At 41.7% G+C, this 16535-nt stretch overlaps 1 protein-coding gene across 1 annotated transcript in view; it reads left to right on the top strand.

Annotated features, from left to right (window-relative positions):
* The window catches only part of rac2 (Rac family small GTPase 2), a 105842-nt gene that overhangs the window by 17137 nt on the left and 72170 nt on the right, over positions 1-16535 (top strand). The window contains exons 2-3 of the mRNA XM_028815240.2: positions 5309-5380; positions 9432-9549. Coding sequence (XP_028671073.1) covers positions 5309-5380; positions 9432-9549 — 190 coding nt within the window. The remainder of the gene's footprint in view (positions 1-5308; positions 5381-9431; positions 9550-16535) is intronic.

Consider the following 16535-nt stretch of genomic DNA (forward strand, 5'->3'; position numbering starts at 1 on the left):
TAATTAGCTGTAAACATCATCAAAACTCGCCATTACCTTATAGGTTGAATCTCTTTGATAGATAGATAGATAGATAGATAGATAGATAGATAGATAGATAGATAGATAGATAGATAGATAGATAGATAGATAGATAGATAGATAGATAGATAGATAGATAGATAGATACTTTATTAATCCCAAGGGGAAATTCACATACTCCAGCTGCAGCATACTGATACAAAAAAACAATATTAAATTAAAGAGTAATAAAAATGTAGGTAAAAACAGACAATAACTTTGAATAATGTTAACGTTTACCCCACCCGTGTGGAATTGAAGAGTCTATATTGTTAGAAGTAAATTAAGCTTCATTGATCTGACCTCGAATTCCTATGTGTGCGTGAGTAGCGTAGAGTAAACAACATCTAAAATGGCATCGGCATCTAGCGAGAGAAGCCAATGCAGAAAGCAAAATACTCTGAGGATGACACTTTACGTATTATTGCTGAATCGGACTCCGATTTTGATGTATGCGATCTGAGAAACGAAAACGAAAGTCAGGTACCTGCATCAGCTGATCGGCTCCCAGTCGATCGTAATGCTGAACACGCTCGAGTAGTTGATGCGCCTATGCCAACATTCAACTTGGAGGACTACACACACATAGATCCGTGGGGTGCAAGCTGGCTACCGGACTTCACCAAACGATGCGGTGTGCTAATGGACACTACGGATTACCTGCCACTCGACTATTTCGAGCTGTTTTTTCAAGAAAGTGCCTTTCAGCTTAAGAGTGAAGAGACAAACAGTTATGTAATAGGTGTGTGAATTCACATACTGTAGAGGCTCATGGGACATAAAAAGGAGTGACATTTGTCATAAATAAATATTTTATGTAAATAATTATAACTCTTTACATTTATATAACTCTTTACTCACTACTCAAAGTTCTCTCCACACAGGGAGGACCTAGGAAGCAAACCCACAATCTCCTTGATTTATTTGTGAAACTTTCAGAAGACAGGGTTTTTTTGGAAAATACACTCAGCCTTGGGCTAAAATGGTAAAAAAATAATGAATTAGCCCTCAAAGAGTTAAACAGTTGCATTGTGCAGCTATACGTTTTAGTTGGTGCTCTTTCTTATACCAAAAGGTTAACAACAAGTCAATAAATGCCACTGCCATGATGTACAGGCTGCAGTTTCAAAGGTTAGTCATACACACACAATTGGCAATTACAAAAGAGTGACAACAGTTTTAATGTTGTTTAAAGGGGTCTGCACAACTGCCCATCCAAACAGACACAGTTAATGAAATACTTTGGTTAAGAGACAAAGAAAAACCGGTCAACTGCTTTACCGCCCCCACTGAATCAAAATATATTAGGGTGACAGATCCTATACAAGTAGTACAGAGAGAAAGGTAGAAACAAAACAGTAAAAGGGACTTACAAATCAGTAGTTCTCAAATTCAGTCCTGGGGACCCCCTATGGCTGCACGTTTTGGTTTCCACCAGTTTCACAATCATTTCAGCTTGGATGGATCATATTTAACTAGCTGGTCTTTTCTCTTACTCTGCATTAAGAACATTGTAAGTTTGACATTTATAAGAGAGAGTGTCCACTGATAGAGCGTTGCTGCATCCACCCCATGACGAACCACCTGGATTGGGACCCGAGTGCAGTGGGTGACACCTCAGCGCCTCATTGGAACAGTGTGAGATTTTTTTTATGGTGGCTGGAGTGCCAATCCTGCCACCAACCCCCAATTTCTCCCTGTAAATCGGAGGACTGGATGCAGATTAACGTCATACCGAGGACGGAGCAATTGCAGGTTTAGGCCTTGCTCAGGGGTCCAGGAGTAGAGTCACTTCTGGTGCCATTCATTTGTACGAAATATATTGTGCCTACTAGGTAGCGTTGCAGCACCCCCCAAACCCCAGACACAACTGCACAGACCTACATCCTGGGTTCAAATCAAAGGTTTATTATAATAAATCACCTTAACAAAAGACTTCTTTTTAGCATAATAACTTTCAGGCAAGCACAATCATTTTTCCCTCTTTCTTCTCCACCATACCCCCCCAAGAGAGCTTTGTCCTTTTTTCACTCACCTCTAATTCCCTGGATGAGGCAGAGGGACTCCTTTTATCCAACACCCGGGAGTACATAAATCCCTGCAGCATCCCCTGACGGCACCTACAGAACAAAACAGGGCTACTCCTTGGCACTACAATTCCCAGCATGCCCTGCGGGTGTTCATTTGGGTACCAAGGCAGAGGGATGCTGCCATTTACAGTATAGGGTCCTCCCAGATTGCTCCATGATGTTGTCCTTTATCTACCCCTGCTGGGATGCTGACACACTCCACAAATTGTTGGTTTCTCTTACCTATTTAATAGCAAGGGCAGGAAGTCTCTTTCATTTTCTTTCTCCTGGCCTCCCAACTAGGTAATCAACCGGGACCCATCCTTGCAGGGACACCAACTCAGGCGTGCCATCCATGATAGTGTATTTGCTTTAGCATTAAATGCTTTAAGTCTCTTTCTTGTTTTCCTGTTCTTTTGCCTTTCGCCTGTTTAGTTTGCCCTCGTTATCGTGTCCTAATAGTGACAATTAACAACCACTCAGAGCAGACATGGCAGCAAATGACACTGAATGATGAAAGGCTGCAAATACTTCAGCATCAGACCTAATAACGTGCTCAATAATTGTTACATGATAATGGATTAAATAAACAGAACATGTAGAAAAACAGAATCATTATGATGAAATTCTTTAAAAAATGATACCTAAAAAAAAACCCACTAAATCCGCATCTTTCATACTGTACATTCATGCATGGTATAAAATTTACCATGCTAAGTTTTGTAATTTTTTTTAACTCTAAATCATACAAACTGGGAAATACCTGTGCCATTTTCTGAACCCACTTCATCCTGAGCAGGATTGTGAGGGCTCTGGAGCCAATCCCAGCAGGCACCGGGACAACCCCTGGACAAAGTGCCAGTCCATCACAGAGGACAACACTCACACACACTCACACACACCCACACACACCCACACGGGCCAATTTAGAGCAGCAGGCTTTATTAGGCAGGGAGTCCAATAGAAAAGAGAAGTTGGCTGGAACAAAACCTGCATCCATAGAGGGTCCCCAGAACCAGGTTTGGAAAGCACTGATCCGGACCATCGCAGGTACACACACACGTCCACACTCATTCCCACCAAAAACATTTAGAGTCACCTGTCAGACCCATAAGAACTGAAGGCGGTCGACGACAAGCCGAGCCCAACTGGAGCTCAGGAGGGCAGCAACACAACCAGCTGAGCCACCAGCCAGTATTGTCTATGGCACCTTTACTCAGCATTACCACAAGGCATTTCTCCAGCAACAGTGAACTGTCGATATTAAAATGTTTGCCAACTTGAAAACTAACAACAGCAGTTGTTTTTTTTTTCACACTATATTTCTTATTACATTTTTCGTGCTTGTGGTTTTTCAACCTCATTTCACATTTACACAGGAAGTGATGGGGCCATGCTTCCAGAAAATCACATGGTGCCCCTGCCCTGCCAAAGATTGCTATCTTTTAATTTGTTAAGAAAAGATCAAAGATGATGTTAAAGATTTAAGAACAAGAAAACACATTCAAATTCAAAGAAAACAAATCAGTAAAAGGAGTGATCATAGAGTTTTTAAGCCTGACCTAAACACCAATACGATTCCAGTGACCACTGATACACTTGTTATAATGTTCATAAAGCTTTTCTGTGCCACTCAGACAACACATCCTGCTTTACTTGTACAAATAATCTGGAGTGCCTTCATTATTGGCAAAGCGTTACCCATGGAACCAACCCTTCAGACTGGGGAGCAGCTGGAAGAGCCTATGGAGGGGCAAAACTTGTAGAGTGGACCAGAAAACAGAGAGGAACTGATTTGAGTGAGCACAAGTGTAGTCAGAAGAAACCAGGAAATAAACTAAAACTAAAATAAACTGTTAATTAATACTGGGTAGAAAACAAACTCAAAGAAAAAGAGAGCAAGAGATTGAAGCTGTTTGTCACCCATCATCATTTTGTCCAATATATAGTCACTGTGAGGAGGGCACCACCATTTTAAACAGTAAAGTTGTGATGATATCACACGATGATGATGACGTGGCCGATATTGGGGGGCTAATCAAGGCTTGAAGTGTTTCATTTCTCACTGCAGCAAACCAGTAATAAATGGCCATGTGCCTGCACCTCCAACTCCAAACTTCAAGGGGGACCACTCCACTCACACCGCTGCCCGAGCAAATGTACAAATGTGATCCTTACTGAAACTGCAAGGGGGGAACTCCCTGCTCTCAGATCTATTGTATGTATAGCATTGTGACTGAAACTTGAAGGGGGTCCCCACTCCTGCTGTACGATTTAATGGAGAATTATAATCACAAATGAAACTCCAAGGGAGACCCCCAATGTTGCATCAATCTAATATATGTTTTGCCTCGCTATTGAGACTCCAATGGAACTCCCCCCCAGCTCGATTAAAAAATCATGTGAGTTTTGCAATGCATTGTGACAAGGACCAGGAAGGTGACAAAAACAGGGAGGACAATCACTTATGAAAATCACTTATGTCACTTATGTCAGGCACTGGTGTCAACAATAATAACAATATGGCTGTGGCACTGTGCAGGGAGACACAAAATGACGGCAACCACAAGAAAAGTCTAAACAAACTGGCAACACAATATAAATACGAGAACTAATCTTAATAGTGTGGCGTAGTGGTTAAGGCTTTGAACTTCAAACCCTGAGGCTGTGGGGTCAAGTCTCACTTCTGACACCGTGCGCCCCTGGGCAAGTCACTTGCCTTGCCTATCCTCCAGCTGAAAACTGAAAAAAATTAAGTGTCGTATTTTTGAAAGGGCGTATAAGTTGGGGTCTGATTTTATGATCGATTTTTTGGGTTTCAAGAACTGACTTATACGCAAGTATATACGGTACTTAGATTTCAACTTGTCTTAGCACAGCTACTCATTACGTAACAGGACAGACAAACCAAACTAAACACACTTAATAACAGAGGAGTGTTGTGTTGCTTGCTCCAGCCACCTGCATCTCACAGTATGGTTCCATTAGGCCCCATTTGTTAAATCCCTTTCAGATATTCTCTCAGTGGATGTTTAAGTACTCTAATGTGACTTTTAACCTACCTTATGGTTTCTTTAAAGGTTAAGGCACCAGTACTACCACCTGCATGCAATGCCCAGAATATCTCTGCCATGTTTCTAAATATATTGACCCAATGCTTTCTCTTTTCTTTTTTTCAGAGCCGTGGGTAAGACTTGCCTTCTTATCAGCTACACCACAAATGCCTTCCCAGGAGAGTACATCCCCACTGTGTAAGTACAGCGGCCCCCTTTAATTCAGACCAAAGCTCATTATCGACCTTATGGGGCTACATCTCTAGAAGTTTCAACCTTTACTGTACTTAACATGGTTTCAGTTTTATCTGTGTTGGCCCTTAATGGAGTGATGTGGTTTTTAGAACTCAACATGCATTTGACAAACAGGCACAACTCATTCAGTCCATCAGGCTTATTGGGTCAACCAAAGTGGAGGTGTCCAGCTACTGGATTAACGTCTCAGCTCTTCAGAGTCCTGGAGCCTCATTTATAAAATTTTGCGTAGATTTGAACATGAAAATATGTGCAAGCACAAAACACAGAAAAATGCTCACACCAAAAATAAATTGGGTTTTTAAACTAGACATACTGTATGTGCTGTACTGGATCAAAATCTGATGCTGCCTGTGGCTGCTAAATCATTTTTCCTTCTTAAATGTATAATACTTACAATTGGCGGAGCAGAGCAGTGATGTGGTCAGCCCTGCTGCCTCCCAGATCCATGGACCTGAATTTAGTCACTGTCTGAGTGGACTATTCACGTTCTCTACCCAGTGATGTGAGTGTTAAGTGTGAGAGTGGGCCTTGTAATGGACTGGTGTGTTAACAAATCTCAATTTGTTTCCCAGTTCCCCCCTCTGATGCTGCTCGAGTAGATTTTGCTTCCCACATCTTTGTATCCGTATAACCAGCTTTGACAATGCTTTGCTAATACATCTCGTTCCTCACTGACCCAATTAAACTATTTGGACACCACTTTTACCTCCACAAAGTTAATTAACTAAATCCTAATGCGTATATCTTGTCAATGATTCATTTTGGCAGCTTAAACTGTACATTCAAGTGGTGGCTTGAAGATGAAACGTGAGGTTGGCCACATTTTTATACAGAACACTAGAGGGGGCTAAGCCCCCTGGCGTCTTTGCCGCCCAACCCCCAGCCACGGCCAGAATATAAGTAAAATCTGTAAATGTACAAAAGAAAAATTATTGTTTACCAGTAACGGCACACTGCATGACTTGACTTATAGTTTTCATCCTCTTCCTCTGTACGTTTACCATTTGTTTGCTCAGAGGTTGTTGCGTTTGCTGCTTCCTCAGCAGCTCTTCTTTTCTCTACCCTAGCGGCTCGCTTCTTTTCTCATTTCGTCGGCATCTTTTCACGTTAAAACTGATGAAGTCAGTGTTTGTGTTGCAATTATTTAGTACGTTTTCTTTAATTTTTCACTTACGTTGGCACTTAAGTCTTCAATCTGCCTCAAGAATGATTTAAGATATGAAGAGACAGAGGAAGTGACGGCGAAGGTGGTAGGGATGAGAACGGCGCCCGTACGTATATGTTGCACAGCTGCCTTGCAAGAGTTTATTCTACAATAACATAAAATAAAAATAAAAAGAGGAATAACTTTGGAGGTCAATCATCACCCCAAAAGCGGCTAGTAGACGTCATGTAGTATATGTGTAGCAAATGTCAGGTCAATAGCTCAAACAGTTTGCGAGCTACGCATGATTTAAAATCCTGGACAGACAAATGAACAGCCACGCAACCGGCCGACGGATTAACTGGCCTGTTAAAATAAAACAAAATAAAAAAATGTTTTTTAATCCTGAGTTCTTCTTTATATTATATGTATGCACTTCCTTCTTTCCTGGAGTGATTTCCGTTTACATATTCCTTTATGAATTTTCCACAGTGACTTCTTCTTTCTATCTGGCGACTCCCCTGCTTCTCCCATTGGGCTTCACAACAGGGGAGTTGCCCTACCTGCAGGTGCAGCTGCCTTCCACACTGGTCTGGTAGCCCTCCGATCCCTGGCTACGTTGGGTTCCATCTGGACCGAGACTTGGGTTCTTTCCCCAGTGGCCAGGGTGCTCACGCTGGGGCTACACCAGCCCAAAGCCTCCACGATGGCCAGTCGTCTTCAATACCGGTCACTCCAACTCCGTGATTGCTCAGCTGGAGCGACCGCTTTCTTCAGCCCCACCGAGTGTCGGCCAAACACTCATCTGCAGAGTTCACCTCCCAGCTGCCTGCCTTTGCTCCATCGAATCTGCTCGCTCTCCTGCACTGACTTTCCTCTACCTGCTTCCTTCTCCAATAACCTCCTGTTCCTTTCCAGTTCTCCCCCTAGCCGCCTCGCGCTTCTGTTTACCACGGGGACACGAATGCGGTGATTATTTATTTAAAATGTGACCTTTTTGACTTGAGCTGTGGACCCGCTACACCACACTGTCCAGTCGTTGCACGAGAAAAAAAACCCATGTGCGAAATCATGGATGAAGCCTTGTGGATATGGTTTCTTCAGGAACATTGAAGAGGTACAGTACATACCTTAGAAATATTTTTCTACATGAAAATATGTATGCATCAGATTAACCGGCCAAAACGGCAACTGGCCATGGGTCCAGTCCCAAGGTAGCCGGTTAAGAGGGATTGTACTGTATAAAGATTGGAGTCAAAATCATGAAATTCTATAAATATGTAAAAGAAAAATTAACTATTATTTAATGGAGTAAAAATCATTAAATAAGAATAAAGTATTCCCATTAAATTGAGGTCCACTATGCTCAATGAGTATTAAAAAAGAGACTAAATAAATTATCCATTCGTTTTAACTGACATTCTTATAGATAAAAAAAAGGACTCATTTAAATAACAGGAAAAATCACGTGAAAACTAAAGTGGTATGCAATGGATCATCGTAACTCGACCTTCACCTAACTTCTTCTTCTTTTGGCTGCTCTGTTAGGGGTTGCCACAGCGGATCATCTTCTTCCATATCTTTCTGTCCTCTGTATCTTGCTCTGTTACATTCATCACCTGCATGTCCTCTCTCACCACATCCATAAACCTTCTCTTAGGCCTTCCTCTTTTCCTCTTGCCTGGCAGCTCTATCCTTAGCATCCTTCTCCCAATATACCCAGCAATTCTCCTCTGCACCTGTCCAAACCATCACAATCTCGCCTCTCTGACTTTGTCTCCCAATGTTCCAACCTGAGCTGACCCTCTGATGTCCTCATTTCTAATCCTGTCCATCCTCGTCACAGCCAATGCAAATCTTAGCATTTTTAACTCGGCCACCTCCAGCTCTGTCTCCTGCTTTCTGGTCAGTGCCACCGTCTCCAACCCATATAACACTGGTGGTCTCACTACCATCCTGTACACCTTCCCTTTCACTCTTGCTGATATCCGTCTGTCACAAATTACTCCTGACACTCTTCTCCATCCACTCCACCCTGCCTGCACTCTCTTTTTCATCTCTCTTCCACAATCCCCATTACTCTGTACTGTTGATCCCAAGTATTTAAACTCATCCACCTTCACCAACTCTACTCCCTGCATCTTCACCATTCCACTAAGCTCCCTCTCATTCACACACGTGTATTCTGTCTTGTTTCTACTGACCTTCATTCCTCTCCTCTCTAGAGCATATCTCCACCTCTCCAGGGTCTTCTCAACCTGCTCCCTACTCTCGCTACAGATCACAATGTCATCAGCAAACGTCATAGTCCACGGGGACTCCTGTCTAATCTCGTCTGTCAACCTGTCCATCACCATTGCAAATAAGAAGACCTTCAGCTAACTAAATCACCTAAATACAAACATTGGTGTTATGAATAGATCATTTTTTAATAGTTTGTTCCTGTGAAAGTAAGTTTACTCAATCAAAAATAAAAACCACGACTTTCTTGATATTTTAGTTTATAATTTAAAAACAATATAAGAATCTGAAAAGCTAACAACATCACATTAAATTTCGATCAATTCTGAAAGAATGATACCAAACATATATATGTAGGCTTTAAAATAAGCCCGATTTAAAGTGTGATAAAAAACATGACATAAAAACGTCACATAAAATCGTTGCACTTTTAGACTGTTTTTATATATAGAGAGTAGATTTATCTTTTCTTGGTTGGTTGAATTTTTAAACTACTGCAGAAAATTTAAGCTAAGAAAGCTGGCTCTCCACAGTTGTTATGAAGATCATTTTGTTAGCAGTCATTGCTTATGGATTGTTCAATATCTTCTGTGATGTCTCTTGCAGGTTCGACAATTACTCGGCTAATGTCATGGTAGACAGTAAACCAGTGAACTTAGGCCTTTGGGATACTGCCGGACAGGAGGATTATGACAGGCTGAGGCCGCTGTCCTACCCACAAACGGTAAGCTGAAGCTGCTACTTCATTCTGAGTCATAATGAGCTCTAAGGCTGCAAGCCAACATCATTAATCCTCTGGCTGATAAACTGTGATAAAGCACTGTGCTCTACAAACAGGGCCAGCAATAACACCCTGTGTTTCTCATGCAAATCAGGAACTGAAGGCACTGATGCAACATGGGTAAACAAATACCTGGGATTACCGTAATGCTTTCAAATTCATTGCAATGTGCCAGGTATTTGTCACTTTAAGAGCGGCAGTAAAACCCTAATTAAAAAACAGAAGTGCTGGCTGCTGTTGTCTCACTGATTGGCCAATGGCGCGACATTTCTCTAATCCCTCAGGACCGCAGCAACGGGGCAGCTGCTTTGGAAAACACCTTTCATCACAGGCAAGCGCTGCTGTGAATGTGGCAATGCTTGACTAATGCAGAGGTATAATGCCATTAGCAGGAGGGATTTTGATCCTTGTTTTTCTCTTTTAAAGAATTAATACGCATTTTGAGACTGTAAACAATAGGCCTGAAGGCTTTGGATAAACTGTTGATGTCTGTAACATCTGTTCAGTGGAAGTAGCGCGGTACAGTTAAATATAATAAAAATGTCTGAATTAGCATAAGCCACTCTGGTTTTCATAAGAAATCTAATGATTTACTTCATGAGGTTAAAAGTACACAACAAACCACAATATTTGTATCAGACAACATTTGGAATATTAAAATATGTGGTTTAATTTAAATGTTTCAAGTCTAAATATTCCTGATTATAAAAGAAATGGGTAATATTTCACCCTCTAGAGGTCCATAGAGAATTAGATCCCTAGTAAAGGATTAAAAATCAAAAATATCATCATATTTGCAATCAATGACCTTGAAACAGCCTAAAACCATAACCCACATGCATGCATTTATAATTTGTCATTGTTAACCTTCTGGGATTAAAGAATCATATATAAAAAAATATTTTACAGTATTTGTGGTCAGCAATCACAAAACAGCATTAAATGACGCTCCACATGCCTATACTATCCATCCATTCATCCATTTTCCAACCCGCTGAATCCGAACACAGGGTCACGGGGGTCTGCTGGAGCCAATCCCAGCCAACACAGGGCACAAGGCAGGGAACCAATCCCAGGCAGGGTGCCAACCCACCACAGGACACACACAAACACACCCACACACCAAGCCCAATGTAGAATCGCCAATCCACCTAACCTGCATGTCTTTGGACTGTGGGAGGAAACTGGAGCGCCCGGAGGAAACCCACACAGACACGGGGAGAACATGCAAACTCCACGCAGGGTGGACCCGGGAAGCGAACCCGGGTCTCCTAACTGCGAGGCAGCAGCGCTACCACTGCGCCACCATGCCGCCCATGCCTATACTAATGACCCTTATTTTATATTTCTGAAGATTGGTGCCTTTGACTATTCGTATGGCATCAGCCGTGACATAGATAACTTCAAGTGTTTCTGATCATTTCTGCCGAAGACTCCTATTGGTTTTACTCTTCATCGTAAGAGTGTAATTTCCTGTACAAAATATACTCCAAAAATGCACAAAAATGAGGGTTTTTTGGGTCTGGATCAGGGGTGTCGAACTCCGGGCCTGGTGGGCCACAGTGGCTGTAGGTTTTTATTCTAACCCTTTTCACTGCTAATTAACTTCTTTTCCCTTCATTTTAATAGCCTTGTTTTTAAGGAGTCAGTCTTTTCAATTTATTCTTTTCTTCATTAAATGAGAGCTAAACAGAAATGAGATGTGAGACAGATGACCAACTAAACTGGGATTTCAAATTCCAACCAATTTCACTCCAACCAATCTGTTAATGAGAAGCTGATTCTTGCTGTTAATTAAACCCGTTATTTAATTTTATGGCTTGTTGCTGCTCTCGTTCTGTCACAGCAGACATTTCCAAAACTGTTGATTTTCTGTTTTTTCTAAGAACATCAAATATTTTGGTAACCTGAGAGATCAACCTTACTGAGACCTTCACCTTTATTTATTTTCAGATTTTGTCTGATGGGCACAGGTGACCTGGTGACCAGGCGGCTCATTTTGTGTCTCATTATTGTTTGGCTGCTAATTAACAAAAAGAGAAAACTAAGGGGCCTGAATCGAGTTAATTAAAAGAAAGGCAAAAGAAGTTAATTAGCAGCAAAAACTGATCAATAATGAAGAACATGGTTAGAATGAAAACCTGCAGCCACTGTGGCCCTGTAGGACTGGAATTCGACACCTGCGGTCTAGATGGACAAAAATAAGGGTGAACCCCAGAAAATATGACATATTGCGTAACTGGACATCAGAACGAGTCAAACTGTTTCTTGTAAGTCAGAAAGAGCTGGACAATAAAAAACTGAAGCGATTTCAAAACATTTAAAAGTAATTCTTATGAATATAATATAATATAATATGAGTGGCACAGTTGATAGTGCTGCGTGTGGTTGTGTGTTTGTGCTGCGATGGACTGGTGGCCTGTCCAGGGTTTGTGCCTGCCTTGTGTCCTGTTCTGGCTGGGATAGGCTCCAGCCACTCCTGTGACCCTGGTCTCGATTAAGTGGGTTAGATAATAATATAATATAATATAATATAATATAATATAATATAATATAATATAATATAATATAATATATTATATTATATTATATTATATTATGTTCATCTGTAATAAAAATATAAATATGAAGTAAGGAGTTCAAATAGAATGCCCCCTAATGTTCAATATTAGAATTGCAATAAAAACAGATAAATATACATTTAAAACTACACTAAAATAAGACTTAAAACCAGTTAAATAATAATAAATTAGAGTACAAAATTTTAAACATTTTTTCAAAAAGAAGGTATTTATACAAAAGAATAAAAAAACATGATTAAATACAATGTGTTAAGCTTAGGGCCTTGAAGACAATTTTTTAACATCAGGGCACCCTAAATTAATTTTTAGGATTACGGATGCATTTTGTGAGTTTAAGATTAGGATTTCGTATAATATAATATAATATAATATAATATAATATAATATAATATAATATAATATAATATAATACACTACTGTGGCTGTTCGTTTGTCCAGGATTTTAAATCACCTGTAGCTCGCAAACCGTTTGAACTATTGACCTGAAATTTGGTACACATATATTACGTGACGTCAACTATCCGCTTTCAGGGTGATGATTGACCTCCAAGGTCAAAGGTCAACACAGGAAGGTCACGGTCAAAAATCAAATAACCTGTAGCCTGAAATTTGGTACACATATACTGCTCTGTAACTCTGCACTACAGCTATATATTAAAAGCAAAAAGTTTTAGAATTATTACTCTTTTTATTTTTATTTTATTTTATTGTAGAATCAACTCTCGGCAGCGGCCAGCAGCACGGTTGTGCAACACATGCGTACGGGCACCGTTCTCATCCCTATCACCTTCACCCTCACTTCCCCTACCTCTTCTCGGCAGATTGAAGACTTAAGTGCCAGCTTAAGTGAAAAATTAAAGAAAACATCCTAAGTAATTTCAACACAAAAACTTGACTTAATCAGTTTTAACACGAAAAGACATCGAAAGAAGAAGAGAAGAAATGGGCCGCTAGGGTGTAGAGAAGAAGAGCTGCTCAGGAAGCAGCAAGCGCATCAACCTCTGAGCAAATGAATGATAAAACGTACAGAGAAAGAGGATGAAAACTAGGAGTGCTCAAGTCAAGTGTATTCACCGCACGTTATCATGCAGTGCGGTTACTGGTATAATATAATATAATAAATGCATTTCTATAGCACATTTTCATACAAAGTGTGCAGCTATAGTTACTTTACAAATAGAAAAATTACAAATAAAAAGTAAAAAAAAAAGTTCTAGCAGAAATTACAGTAAATTAAAATATTACTAAATTTAGACAGTTTTGACCTTTTTTAACCTTAAGGTTACCTATTATCATGGCTTATACATTCCATATAAATACAGTATATGCTCTGATTGAGATATTTACAATACATGGCGGAGTTGTGGCTCTGCGGCTAAGGATCTGTGCTGGTATCTGGAAGGCTGCTGGCTCAAATCCTGTTACTGCCAGAAGACATCCCACTCCATTTTGCCCCTGAGCAAGACCCTTAACCTGAAAATTGCTCCAACACTGCTGTACAACAGCTGACCCTGCACTCTGATCCCCAAAGGGCATGCAAAAAGACAAATTCCCCTCTGGGATTAACAAAGTAATCAATAAATAAAACCTTAACAACAATAGAGAATTCTATTCTATTCAGAGGATCACCTTCTGGGCTCACCTACGGTATGCAGTGCCACCATGGGACAAGAGGGGCCGCTGTGGCAAACAGTCCTGTCTCCTTTTTCTTTTGACAGCTTTGAGAAACCACCCCTTCTGTTTAATCCAGTATCAGTCTCATTTGGGTCTGACCTCGCTAGAGAGGCAGTCTTTGTGTCCGCCAAGTGATCATTTTAAAGGCCAACTGGTTTGTCAATATAGCCCCATCTAGCACATATTTTCATTTAAAGTTTTCTTTTTTGTTATCTTGGATTCACTTTGCCTCTTCATTCATCCCGCTACAACTCCTAACAGTCTTCGCTTTTATTTATAAAGGGCAGCAAGCTGCTATTTAAAGAGAATTAAATTCAAAACATGTTCTGCTGTGACAGTAACCTCAATATATGAGGTCTACCCAGAGAAAGTCCAGCCATTGTTAATATAACGAGAGCGGTTTGCATGGCATTGATGTAACCTGGCAGCCAAAAAAGGTGGACTGGAATGCACATGCGTGAACATGGACGACTTCACTGGACGAGTCAGTGGAGGCACTAGGCGCCATTGAGTGAGCATGTGTACCGTGTGGCCATCACATTCAAAATGACCGAGTGAGTAGAGCAAATGTATCTGCATCAAATTTTACATTAAGCTCGAACATTCGTCCATGGAAAGTATTCGGAAGATTCAGAAGGCTTTCGTGGGGACAATGCAATGAGTGCAGCACAAATAAAAGTGTGGCACAAACGCACCAAAGATGGCCCCGATTTTGCACCCGGTGACTTCTGGCTTTTACCGAAAAACTAAAATACCTTTGAAAGGGAAGAGTATTCAGACTGTCGATGAGATTCGGGAAAACACGACGAGGCAGCTGATGGCGATTCCAACAAAGGATTTTGCAGAGTAGAAGAGACACTGGGACAATATGTGAGGTCCCAAGGCGCCTACTTTGAAGGGGTCTGACGCGTCATTAACTTATGCGCAATGTTTCTTATATCTTCTTCGATAAATGTACCTGTTTTTCATATTACATGGCTGGACACTTTCCAGACAGACCTCGTATCGAACGAAATCAGGCCTATAGTTTACAGCTCAAAATACGTATTCAATCTTTAAAAGAGAAAAGCAAGAATCAGTCATGAACCTGTAATGTTTAACAATATGAACGTGAATTTTTTGACAAAATGGCCTTGCCATTCTTCATTTTGGAATTTATTATGCAATAATAATAATAATTCTTTAATAATAATAATAATTCTTTGCATTTATATAGCGCTTTTCTCACTACTCAAAGCGCTTAGCAATTGCAGGTTAAGGGCCTTACTCAAGGGCCCAACAGAGTAGAGCTCCTTTTGGCATTTTTACTGGATTTAGACCTTGCCAGATCCCTAGTTTCAGATCCACCATGCCATGCCAGAGGCCTGTCGCTCCAATCATCCCCTAACTTCGTCGTCAAAGTGCCCTGGCAGGAAGTGGCCATTTAAATTTCAACATTTCAAAATTCAGCATTACGTTCTCCAACCTGTTAAACCCAATTCAGGTTAGCAGCGAGCTGTTTACTGTTCGGGGAGCATGTGCCAACTCCTCATAGACCAAATGAGGATGCTGGTTCAACGAGGTGGCAGAGCTAAACACTGCGCCACCACTCTAACGCTGTTTATTATATTATACTAGCCAACCCGCGGTGTAGCATACGCCGCATAATTATATATTGATGGGTGAACACTTCCTGAAAGACACAGTTGTCCAAATGGTGTGGGTTTGAGGATACGACTGTAAGTGAATGAAAAGATGGAACTCTGGAGAGAGCAACATACAATTGTCCGTGACTGAAAACTGGAGGACTGCCGCCGCGCCCCAACCTCCCAGAGCGAGGGACAGGGCTGGACAGCGGTCGGGCGCGGAGGGCGGAACGGGGGGAGAGGGGAAGGACACCCAGGGAGGACGCCCTTTCCGCCTCTCCGGAGAGAGGGCGGGGAAGCGGGTCCGAGAGGTTTCGGGTCCTAACCGTCCAATGACGGGTCGGCACAACCGGTAATGATCCTTCCACATGTTCACCTATGGAATTAAGACTTTTACTTCTTCTAGATAGTCAAGTTCGATCGTCTTCTCGGCGCTCCGCCAGAGGCTGTGAGTGACCGCGGCAGGGCCGATCCGAGGACCTCACTAAACCAACTGGGGGGGTGTACATAGGGCAGGGACTTAATCAGTGCAAGCGTATGACCCGCACTTACTGGGAATTCCTCGTTTGTGGGGAACAATTGCAAGCCCTGGTCCCCATCACGAATGGGGTTCAATGGCTTACCCACGCCTCTCGGCACCGGGTGGACACGGCACACGTTGATCCATTCAGTGTAGCGCACGTGCAGCCCCGGACATCTAAGGGCATCACAGACCTGTTATTGCTGAATCTCACGTGGCTGAAAGCTTAGCAGCTGCGATAGTTTTACACTCTAGTACATTGCGGTGAATGCTGGTAACAGTCAGGCAGGCGGGCGGGCAGGTGTTCTCGTCCATTGGTCTTAGAGCTGGTGGGCGTGGCTCAGTGAGTTGTCGTCGTATCCCATGATCTTAAAGTTGGTGGGCGGGGCTCTGTGAGTTGGCGGGCGTAGCTATGTCGTGGGTACCCCATGGTTGTCTTGTGTGCCCTTTCAGCTGCTTAGTGAACTATATATATACAGTAGATAGTAAAGCATATTGTGATTTTGCTGGATTGAATCATTAATTATT

Source organism: Erpetoichthys calabaricus, chromosome 12 (assembly GCF_900747795.2).
Source record: "Erpetoichthys calabaricus chromosome 12, fErpCal1.3, whole genome shotgun sequence".
NCBI classification, from domain to species: Eukaryota; Metazoa; Chordata; class Cladistia; order Polypteriformes; family Polypteridae; genus Erpetoichthys; species Erpetoichthys calabaricus.